This window comes from Salmo salar, chromosome 11 (genome assembly GCF_965601325.2).
Source record: "Salmo salar chromosome 11, fSalSal1, whole genome shotgun sequence".
Lineage (NCBI taxonomy): Eukaryota > Metazoa > Chordata > Actinopteri > Salmoniformes > Salmonidae > Salmo > Salmo salar.
Window position 1 is genome coordinate 42,685,001 of NC_138301.1, and position 12,614 is coordinate 42,697,614.

The 12,614-nt window shown below is 41.5% G+C and overlaps 1 protein-coding gene across 2 annotated transcripts in view; it reads right to left on the bottom strand.

Moving 5' to 3' along the window:
- LOC106587861 (uveal autoantigen with coiled-coil domains and ankyrin repeats protein-like) overlaps window positions 1–4,486 on the bottom strand; it is a 66,988-nt gene extending 62,502 nt beyond the window's left edge. For both annotated transcript variants that reach the window (XM_045689577.2, XM_045689576.2), the window contains exon 1: window positions 4,241–4,486. In XM_045689577.2, the coding sequence (XP_045545533.1) occupies window positions 4,241–4,288 (48 nt within the window). In that variant the 5' untranslated portion in view covers window positions 4,289–4,486. The remainder of the gene's footprint in view (window positions 1–4,240) is intronic.
- Between the last annotated feature and the right edge of the window lie 8,128 nt (window positions 4,487–12,614).

Consider the following 12,614-nt stretch of genomic DNA (forward strand, 5'->3'; position numbering starts at 1 on the left):
AATACTGTTCTTCCTTCTGTTACACTGTTACCCCCATATACCCCTGCCAATTTACCGCAGCAGGGGGAAGATTTTGCGGGCAATTTGACATTGAAGGTTACTTGTGGGGTCAGTGCCAAAGATAGTTTTAGACCTGCTCCTAATGATTAAACGCCAGCATGTCTAAGGTGTGGTATTGAACGCACCCTCCATTTCACCTCACTCAACCGAAAGAACAGAACACCAACAGCTGTCTGGCAAACTTTCAGAACCTCAGACCTGTCCCAGTTATTCTCTGTGATTTGTGAAGAGCTGTGAACAAACTAATATGCCAGGGCTCCACATCTGTATGCGTTGATTAGATCTGACAGACCCAAACGCAGTGGAAAAGAATCAGGCAGCAAAACATTCACAAAGCACAAATCAATAGGAGTGAATCGAAACGAGCAAACAACTTGTTCTCATTCAAGAGAAACAATGTTGCTAAAAGGCCTCGGAGGGATGGACTGTCAAAACTTTCTAAAAATAAAAAGTGTCAAACTTTACCAGAGGCGAAAATGTTAAGTAAAATAAAGTCACTTCAAATGCTTTCTGAGCCTGAAGAGAAACAGCGACCTACCTCAGCTTACTACCTCAGCTTACTACCTCAGCTTACTACCTCAGCTTACTACCTCAGCTTACTACCTCAAACTCAAAAGGGCAAGGTGTGGAATGTGGATGGCTCCTGAGTGGCACAGTGGTCTAAGGCACTGCATCTCAGGCGTCACTACAGACACCCTGGTTCGAATCCAGGCTGTATCACAACTGGCCGTGATTGGGAGTCCCATAGGGCAGCACACAATCGGCCCAGTGTCGTTCGGGTTTGGTCGGTGTAGGCCATCATTGTAAATAAGAATTTGTTCTTAACTGACTTGCCCAGTTAAATAAAGATGAAAAAATAAGATTATAATAATGTAAATATACAGCCAGATGTGGTAGAGTATTCTCAATGCAGAACTAGGGCCTGTTTTCAGTCCAGTGTCAGGAGAAGTGTTGAAAATAAAATGGCACATGCTCTGAATACAAAAGGTGTACTGTGAAATGCTCACTTACAAGCACTTAAACAACAATGCAGTTCAAGAAATAGAGGCTACATACATGGGGTACTGGTACTGAGATAACGTGCAGGGGTACAGGTTAGTTGAGGTCATTTGTAAAGTGACTATGCATAGATAATAAACAGCTAGTAGGGGAGGGGGGGGGTATTTGAGTGCAGATCGTTGACAGTAAGAGGCAAATAAGTCTGGCAGCCTCAACAGAAAGTATAGCCCAGCACTCAGGAGCAATCTCTCTACATACAAGATCATTTCTGTCAAATGGAGTGTAAAAAAGAGCTTACGGCTATTGGCTACCTTTGCCCTACAGACCTGAAACTAATCCCCAGGATCTTATTCGGAAGACAGAAAAAACAAAGGAATGTGTAGAAAAATACATTGTTCTGGATTAGATTGAGCTATTGTTCCCGTTCCAAAAGGGCTCATGCTGACTCACTCACACAGCTGTTAGACCACTTGAAACATTTCACTGTTTCAGCACAATCATCCTCATGGGTTTTGGAGTAAGCAGCCATTACAACACAACTGTATTAGTGTGTAGGCTCTGCTGGGCTGTGGGCCGTGCTTCTTTTTGTGTTCTGTAGTCAGTTACAACAACTGTACTTCTCATAATAACAGTGCAATATGATGCGGGTGTGGGGAGAGTTCCCTGTTACACCCATAGAGAAGCTGGCTCACAAGACTAATGCTGTCAGTTCAGTAGGGACATGCTAGTCCATTTTGTAGGTTACAGGCAGTATCACCTCATGTTTCACACAGACAAATCAAAGTTTATTTGTCACGTGCGCCGAATACAACCTTACAGTGAAATAAATGCATACTTACAAGCATAGAGTTCAAAACCAATTTTCTTTTGGTATCTTTTCTGTATGACATCATAAATATCAATCAATTCCAAATGGACCTCCTGCCCCCATGAACGTGTGTAGGTCTAAAAGGATTGATTAAGGGTAACTATGGTATCAAATGAATCAATCAGGAAGCTCAGGTCAACAGGTCAGCTTCCCTGTGGCTCAGTTGGTAGAGCATGGTGTTTGCAACGCCAGCATGGTGTGTGCAACGCCAGGGTTGTGGGTTCGATTCCCACGGGGGGCAAATACAAAAAAAAAATGCATGAAATGAAATGTATGCATTCACTACTGTAAGTCGCTCTGGATAAGAGCATCTGCTAAATGACCAAAATGTAAATGTGAACATGAGGAGTCTAGAAGTATTTCTTAAGTCAGTTAAGAAAAAATTCTTATTTTAAAATGACGGCCTAGGAACAGTGGGTTAACTGCCTTGTTCAGGGGCAGAACAACAGATTTTTACCTTGTCAGCTCAGGGATTCGAACTTGCAACCTTGCGGTTACTAGTCCAACACTAACCACTAGGCTACCCTGCCGCCCTGGGCCTTGGAGTTGGACAGATAACGGTGATCTGTAATGTGTAAATACTTATCTCTTTACAGACAATTTCTTGGGGCACATTTTGTAATTCCAGGCATATGCACAGGTTCATCCTGCAACGTGCTACTATCCCCCCCCCCCCCCCCCCCCCCCCCCCCATCTCAATTCTAGGTCACTTTAGCCCCTGCAAGCACAACGGTATGCAACATGGCCAACATAAAATGATCAGTCAAATGTTAATCGTGTTTTCTAGAAACGATGGGTGGCCGTCTACGCTATTTGAAGGTTCTTTATATCCAATAGCGTCTGTTACAGGTCTGGAGGTTTCAAAATAAGAATACCAGGAATCCTGTTTTCTAGACATGATACCTGCTGCCTTTTAAATCAGTGTGCACCTCTATCTCCCACAGGGAAAATTTATGCTTTTCTCAAGTTATGTTCATTATTTTAGTTTTTTACTAGGCTAAACGTTGGCCTGCAGCTCATCACCATGACCTGTGCGTTTCTCGTCTCTGCATACGTGTGAGACTGGTCCACTGTGATTTAAATTGAATGGAAATCCTGAATTCCTTTTCTCGGGACTGGGCCAAAAACTTGGACAATAAACAGCTCTTGGCTTTGTGCCTTTCTCATGTTAATTAGCCTACTGTGGGGAGATGGGGCTGTCGCTGCCAAACATCCACACAACTCTTGCTGAACTGAGTAGAATCCTAATACTACTACCCTGCAGGCTGTATAGGATATAGCAGTTATAGCCTAAGGGATACTTCACTCATGTAACATACAGGTCACTTCCAGACATAAATAGTGGGCCTACTGGCCTAACCTGTACAACAACAACAACTAAATATTATAGGTATAGAGTCAACATTAGGCTACTATATAGCACTGGTTTGTATATATATATATATATATATATATATATATATATATATATATATATAGAGAGAGAGAGAGAGAGAGAGAGAGAGAGAGAGAGAGAGAGAGAGAGAGAGAGAGAGAGAGAGAGAGAGAGAGAGAGAGAGAGAGAGAGAGAGAGAGAGAGAAATAGCACATACATACATTTTAGAGTGTATTTTAGAGTGTACCCATAGGCAGATATGACATAAACCCGTGTGGAATTGTGTAGCCCCAGAACATGTAAAGGCACGACAGTCCCCTGACAGATATTGTCATGTTGCCTGTGAAAGGTTCTCGCACTCTACAGTCGGTGCCATCTGCATCTTGCAGTTGTCTCAACTTGCCTGTCTATAATAGGCGTCTACAATACAACGACAAAATATGACGCAATAAAACAATACATGCGGTTAGAGGACATTGATCGATTTTGCTGAGGCTCAATGGCTCTGAAGGGCCGACTGATAGAGCTTCTAAACAAGGCGAACTTTGTTGCACAGATTTACACACGACACGATGCCCTCCATAGGGAGAACAGTTGGCGCTATCGGGCGCTCGTGTCGTGGGTGTATGTTCCAACATCCTTTCTCAAATCCCCACTCCCCTGCCCACGAACAGTTGGATAAACGAGCATGCTTCAATTGGCAACTTTTGTTTTAAGCATTTGTCAATAAGACAATGATTAATAACAACATGATTATGACAAACGGGCTTGATGTGGCCAAACCCCGATTAGCTTGGGTTGGTAGGCTTTTGTTTGGGAAGCTCGAAACTTTTTAACGGGAAAACTTGGTTGATATCATTTGAATCCGATATATCAGGCTACACTGTACTTTACTAAAAATGAAAGTGTAATTCACAAAAAGTTCTGATTCAACTTACTGTGAGCGTAACTTCATGCTTTTTCAGTCGGTACTTGAGACTCTTCATTGCTGCTGTTTACCTGGTGATGTTGAAGTTGTAAATCTTATTATTCAACATTTATAATTGAAGATGTTGACAAACGTTTCATTTCTAAACGAAACAACTTTTTCTCCGCTGAGTACCGTACGACTTTCACCTGACGCAAACCAACTAGAGCTGCTAAATTGACAACCAAATAAACCAATGAGAATACAATGTGTCCCGTACCCTTTGGGTTGTAACCAATGCGTTGTAAGTGAAGGAGGGACTTCCTTGTTAGCTCGGGCAGCCGTACTTTAGGAGCTGATGGGAAAACCCACAGGACAACCTAAGATTCTGTGGTGATGTGACGTCAGGTTTACCTGGCTGAAAGAGGGAAATGGCGGGACGTGCAGGCCGAGCTTTGCCTTTCCGAACCTGGCTTGCCTACAGCAATTCATAAATAGATTATTAGATTTATGATTCACACTAGAGCTCATATATCCCACACACATATTCATTCCCAAAAACATTCCTAGGTATACTTATTTTTTGTAATACTGGAACGTTACAAATATGAAAATTACAAAATGATGACTAGGGGCTCTGTTTTTATACATTACTTAATAAATGACTGAATACATTACTGAATGCCTGACTGAATGCATGACTGAATTCATACTAAACAAGTGTGCTCATGGAACTGCATTAGACACCATGAGAAACTATGAGCTCATTTATACATTTACTATAACTAATATAATGCATTCAGTTGTGCAACTGACTAGGTATCCCCCTTTCCTTTTTTTGTCCTTAATATTGTTCAGACCTTAAGCCAACACCTAGCAACCAAGTCAAGAGGTTCAGACCTCTGGGCGTAACGGTTAAGGTGTTGGCTTGACAGTCGCTCGACCAGGGTTTAAGTCTACCCCCCGGATTTGATACATTGGTGTCATAAGTGGGATGGCACCCATGAGGCCATGGAATAGGTGTGTACATGTGAAGGACATTTTCTCTCTCCCGAAGGAAGGGGGTGATGTAGCAACCTTAACCCAACACCTAGCGACTTCATCAAGGGGTTCCAACCTCTCGTTTTTGTTACGGTGTTGACTTGACAGTCGCTGGACCGGGGTTTGAGTACTCATGGATTATACACATTATACACTGAGTGTACAAAACATTAGGAACACCTGCTCTTTCCATGATATAGACTGACCAGGTGATATCTATGATCCCTTATTGATGTAACTTGTTAAATCCACTTCAATCAGTGTAGATGAAGGGGAAAAGACTGGTTAAAGAAGGATTCTTAAGCCTTGAGACAATTGAGCATGGATTGTGTATGTGTGCCATTCAGAGGGTGAACGGGCAAAACAAACTATTTAAGTGCCTTTGAACAGGGTATGGTGTAGGTGCCAGGTCCACCAGTTTGAATGTGTCAAGAACTGCAACGCTGCTGGGTTTTTCACACCCAACAGTTTCCCGTGTATCAAGAATGGTTCACCATCCAAAGGCCATCTAGCCAACTTGACACAACTGTAAGAAGCATTGGAGTCAACATGGGCCAGCATCCTCGTGGAACGCTTTCGACACCTTGTAGAGCCCATGCCCCGACAAATTATGAGGGCCAGAGAGGTGCAACACAACATTACGAAAGTCTTCCTAACATTTGGTATACTCAGTGTGAATAGGCTAATGCATATTTTCAGGGTTAATGTATGTTAGGAGAGGAATTTACTAAACAGTTCTAGATTTGAAAACTGAACTGGTTGGGCAGGAAGAGGTACAATACTACACAAAGTCTCATCAAAATTGTTCTAAAAAAACATATTGGAATGTTGCCTAGTAATGTACGCTGTCAATGTGGAATCAATTAAGCAGACAGTTATTTTCTGTGGGACGGTTCAACTCAACCAAGTCTAAAAAGAGAAAGATTGCCCCCTTCTGTGCAATTATTTTCCCAATTTAAATTAATTGCCTGGTTATTGATAACAACATAAGACATAACATAGTTCTAATCTGCGCTGTAATTGAAACTGTAGGCATCAGCACACTTGCTTGTTTACTTTTTGCTCAAGAAGAGGAAATAGTTACATATTTCATGGAAACAAGAAAAAGTATATAGTTTATGAATCATTTTCAGAGTGAGATTAATCTTTTTTGTTTGAATAATAAATACAACTTTTAAAGTCCTAGCTCCCACCTCTTACCTTGAACTACCTCCCAAAGAATGTCTAGCTCTGACACGTCAATACACTGAACATAAAGGGCACCGTTCTGTCTAATACAAAGGCTCTGTATACTGTCTTTCATTCAAGTGAAATTCCACAGGTCGACTCAGAGTGTATGTACAGTATGTTGCAGTGGAGGCTGCTGAGTGGAGGACGGCTCATTATAATGGCTGGAACAGAGCGAATGGAATGACAAACACATGGGTTTGATTTGATATCCTTCCACTTATTGCACTCCAGCCATTACCACGAGCCCGTCCTCCCCAATTAAGGCGCCACCAACCTCCTGTGGTATATCGACTGGATGTTTTTTTTTTACTATAGCTCTCAAAGTCTCCATAGCAACAGCGTTGCCATGGATTCCCAGTAGTACTGCATTGCTGGCAACGCTGTGTCCTGCACCTGTGTGATTGAAGCCAGAGAAAACTCCTCTTCCACTGAAGAGCCTTTGTATTGTCGAGATGTTATACAAGGTCAACAGGCATCGCTGCCTGTCAATAGCAGAGCTGACCATTAACGGTATTGGTTCCTGCTAGCACCCAACAACAACATTATGTCCATGGCACACTGTACAGCGAAGACTGGATATATTAGCCACTGCTTCTACAAAGGTATATTTTGTTAGCCTGACTACTCAAACTACACTGAACAAAATTATAAATGCAACATGTAAAGTGTTGGTCCCATGTTTCATGAGTTGAAATAAAAGATCCCAGAAATGTTCCATACACTCAAAAAGATTATTTCTCTCAAATGTTGTGAACAAATTTGTTTATATCCCTGTTAGTGAGCATTTCTCCTTTGCCAAGATAATCCATCCACCTGACAAGTGTGGCATATCAAAAAGCTTATTAAACAGCATGATAATTACACAGGTGCACCTTGTGCTGGGGACAATAAAAGGTCAATCTAAAATGTGAAGTTTTGTCACACAACACAATGCCACAGATGTCTCAAGTTTTTAGGGAGCAAGCAATTGTAATGCTGACTGCACGAATGTCCACCAGAGACTTCAGTGGACAAATGCTCACCCGCGATGGCCACTGGCACTCGGGAGAAGTGTGCTCTTCACGGATTAATCCCTATTTCAACTGTGCCGGGCAGATGACAGGCGCCATGTGGGCGAGCGGTTATCTGATGTCAATGTTGTGAACAGAGTGCCCCATTGTGGCGATGGGGTTATGGTACAGGCAGACATAAGCTATAAAAACAAACACAAATGCATTTTATCGATGGCAATTTGAATGCACAGAGATACCGTGACGAGATCCTGAGGCCCATTGTCGTGCCATTCATCCGCTTCCATCCCCTCATGTTTCAGCATGATAATGCAGGGCCCATGTCGCAAGGATCTGTCCACAATTCCCTGAAGCTGAAAGTGTCCCAGTTCTTCCATGGCCTGCATACTCACCTAACATGTCACGCATTGAGCATGTTTGGGATGCTCTGGATCAACGTGTACACCAGCGTGTTCCAGTTCTCGCCAATATCCAAAACGTCGCACAGCCATTGAAAAGGAGCGGTACAACCTTCCACAATCAACAGCCTGATCAACTCTATGTGAAGGAGATGTATTGCGCTGCATGAGGTAAATGGTCACACATGATACTGTCTGGTTTTCTGATCCATGCCCCTACGTTTTTTTTTTAAGTATCCAACTGATGCATATCTGTATTTCCAGTCATGTGAAAACTATAGATTAGGGCCTAATGAATGTATTTCAATTGACTGATTTCCTTATATGAACTTTGAAATTGTTGCATGTTGCGTTTATATTTTATCTGAGACTGCTATCATTGAAGTAGTTTGTGGTGATGAGGGTATGAAGGGCGTTATACAAAAGAAAGTAATCAGCGATTGGATCGTCTCTAACCAGTCAGAATATCAAAGCAAAGGACGAATTTATAAACCGCTGCTTCACCCAGGTGTGTTCTAATTCTGGCTCAGACGGCCCCTAATGTGTTCACGTTCGGTGAAGGGTGCAGAGAAGAAACTAATGTCCAAGGGCGTGGTGTAGCATTTGGCCAGAGAAAGGAGTGTGGGTAGCCAGGCAAATATTTTGTGCTAGTCATTTAGTATCTTCAACATATTTCTTTTTTGGGGGGGTTTAGTCTAAAGCTTTAATATTCTTCCAGAAATTCTGCCTCCTAGTCTGAAGAGTAAGATAACCATCATGTAATTTTTTGTTTTTATTAATTGAGCTCATTATATCCTCTGATCAGCCTGGGTCTAGCTTTTTAAACTTAAACTCTCATCGTTTTTTACACATAATTAAATATTCTAGCCAATATATACTGTGTTGTGGAAAATTGTCTTAAGAATATAACACTCTTACAAGAACTTGTGAATTCAATATAGGCTTTAATACAACGTAGCAAAGCCCAGCTGGTCCATGGAACAACTGCTCTTCTCAGCACTGGCTTTGCTTTTTATACACATACAGCATATTGGTATATCCCATATGTAAATACAATTACTCCCCTTAGTCCTTCTGCCACCATTATCTTTAAGTTCGAGTTCGTTGCTTGTTTACGCCCAATAACGCCCATCTCTGCTTCTGATTAGATTATAATGGTGGCAGGACCCCTTATGTCATACAAAAAATAATACATTTATTGTATACTTATATTTCACCTGTTGGTCATTTTACCACCATCCTCCTTCCTGTGTCCTTCTGTCATTAGTATGTCTGACTGTCATAAATGTACTTATGGTCTTGATTTAATATATTCATTAGTTGTGTCCAGCTGCTATAAATGTGCTTATAGCCTCAGCTAATGTATGTCCAGCTGCAGCCAATGTAGACCTTGTTCCTGTTTCCTTATCATAGCAGTTGTACCTAGCCATACTATATTATCTCCCACATAAATCCCTCCTCTGGGACTAATTAGTCCCACAAACCACCATCTAAGTGACATCAAGGGGATGGAGGCAAAATGACAGCAACTTCATACATACAATGAACTTGAATAAGGCACACAAACCGACTAGACCAAACATCTCCAATCCATAACATGGATAGGAGTAAAAGATCTAGTCAAAAACATCAATTAAATACTATTAATCAACCAACACACTATGAAGAAGCAATGAGCATGTAGTACATAGCCTTGCCTGAGGTTATCTCAGTTATGTAGAATATAGAGAGAATAAAAAAATGAATATCATACTGGTAAAAGTAAATTAGTAAATCACCTTCCGTTGCAAAAATAAAAGTAATAAGACATCATTCCAAAATAAAGCACTTCAACATGATCCTCCCTCGCAGACACCTCTCTAACAAAAGGTCTATCATTGATAATAAAACCTGTTAGAAGATTAAGGACATGGTCCGTAGACACTTGTAACCGGAATACCCTCTGTTACCTAGCATATTAAAAGTGATTCTTATTCTAGAAGGTAAAACTAGCTTGAATTGAAATAAAATATATATATATTCATTGATATATATAAAAACCCAAACAAACACAAAACAACACAAAACATTAGGCCCAACATGATATATTAGAATTTATACTATTGGAGCACATTCCTCATCCTGACAGTTAAGACAATCCCACATACAAGTAAAAAGGATCAATATGCTGGGTATTTCCCCCTTCACCATTATTTTTGGAGCACCACTTGCAACGACCACGCAAATTACAGTTTGTGTGGACATGCACAATTGCTTAATCATCCGAATTTGGTACTTTAGCATAAACAGGAAGACCCTTTTTACGAAAGTCATGGCAAGCATAACCACTTCCCGGAGTCACCCCATAGAGACAATTAGGATTACCAAAAGGACAATCGAGGGGTCCTCCAACAACATTGCAAGGCTTTCCATACCCATTAGTATAATGACCAGGGTTTCCAGGCACAGGGTTAATTACCACCGGTGGGTGCATCAAACCACTCCCATTCCTTGGATTAGCCCTACTCATTGTCATCTACTTAAAACTGTTGTTTGAACCACAAGAGATTTAACCAAGGGCAAAACACAACAAAATATAACACCTAGTGCCACTAAGCCTCCGCCCAGCATGATAGCCATTCTAGTAAACATAGCACCCCACTTTCCCATGGCCAGGTCCAACCAATCCCAAACATGAGTATCAAACCCAGCATTAGCCTTTACTTCTGCCCTTAATCCTTTAAGTTTGGCCATAGCAATAGAGAAAGATCCATTAGTTGCAGTGTTATTGGGAATGAAAGTGCAACATTCATCTCCGAACATTACACAAACACCCCCTTTTTCTGCTAAGAGCCAGTTGAGAGCTTGTCAATTCTGCCATGTCATCTTACTGGTAGCCTTTACCTGTTCCCCTAGTGCAGTCAAAGCGGAGTCAGTATAGTTAATGAATCTCTGTTGATTATAATAGATATAATTAATCCACTCTAAGTTTTTGTTCGGTGTTATCCACAAAAATATAGATTAAAATCCTGATTTAATCTCATCCCTGGCCTTAAATTCGTTAGGGTTCCCTCTAGGTTGTCCTATCGCATCCAAATAGACCTTGGGGTCAGACTTATAGTCTCTCCTTACTCTATTGTGTGTAGTTTGTTGCTTAGCTTCACTAGGATCCCATTAGGATCCCATAACTGCCACTGCAGTTATCTGTTGAATCAACCTAACTCCTGCGCAAAGGCCTGTCCACCCTTTTGGTAGTGTTGCCCTTAGTTTTTGCCCTCCACACATCCAGAAGAAATCTGCTACTACCACAGTCTGTTCTTCATATGGTGCAATTAATGGCAGTGCTAAAGTTTGATTTTGACAATTATCATGAATGATTCGTTTTCCCATCCAACTGCCGGCTGCTTGATAAGTAGCCCTTCCCGGAGTGTCTGCATTCCACACGGTTTCCTTATTTAGGTGCCATGTGATGTCACATTTACCTTTGAACTTCCCCACCTCATTCTGTCCTTCTGTGCTGTTAAAACATTCATATGGTTGCTGATAATCTATTCGATATCTATATGGGGCCTCTAGTTTTTGTGCTTCCACCCGTATATCCAATTCTTGACACCATTTTCCCCAGCCAGTTTGGTTGTAATGTCTTTGATAATATGAAGTACCCAAATATGACAAACATTCTGCTGGACAATAGGGCCTTTCTGATCTATTTAAATGACAAAAATTCTTATTAAAGTCAGCACAGTCCCTATAATCATAAGGATTAGGTACCACCACTAATTCTGTCAGCGGAGAGGGTGAGCTTAATAATAAGCAATTTGTCAGTTTTAATTTTGATGCTGTATATTGAGCCCATTCATACCATTCATTTCTCACTAATGTCTCCACTGATTTACCCTTGTGCAGTTCTTGGGTTGGAGTCACAATGTCCTTTCTTCGAGGTGGATTGTTAGAGTTTGTCAGAAAGTTCCAAATGTCAGTAAAGAACCCCCTTGACTCTGATACTTCAGGTTTCTTTGTACTTGTAGTGGACTGCTTGGTAAGGGCAGTAGGTGGCAATCTAGTGGTAACAGCTGTGGTGTTCAAAGCATCTGTTACTGTTACTGTTGCTGTTTGTTCTGTTGTCACAGTTTGGTCCTGGTCTGATACCCGTGTGGAACCAAATCGGATGATGGATACACTATTCCCTTCAGTCCATTTAGTACTCACTATTTCTACTATATATTCTCCACCTTCCTCTTGATCACGCTTGTCCATGGTGATCAGCCAAGTGTCCTCTCCTCTAGTTATCGTCAAGTTGCATTCTTTCGAGTCCCAGATGGTTTCTCCTAATGTCAGATGAAAGGTCCATCCACAGAGTGCTATTTCTGGTGGAGGTCTGATTCTCCGGATTGAGAGGGATCTCTGAACTTCTTCTTTAGATATTATCTGGGGTGGAATGGGGATGCTAATCCTATTGTCAGTTTTTTTCAGATTGTTCAGCGGGTTCCCCTCGTTTCTTCCTGCTTCCACCATACTGCTTGATTGTGCTTGAGTCTGTTGTTTCTTCACCAATGTCTACTGATGTGGTTGTCATGCCATTGTCACTGTTCTCTTGTCTTTCTAACTTCAATTAAGGGGACCATTCAAGAGCTGAAAAATCAATTGTTGGGAAATCCCCTTCTTCTTCAGTCTGTGGTACGCCTCCTTCTCCTCCTTGTGGGGTTTCTCCTTCTCCTCCTTCTTGTGGGGGTCCTCCTTCTCCTCC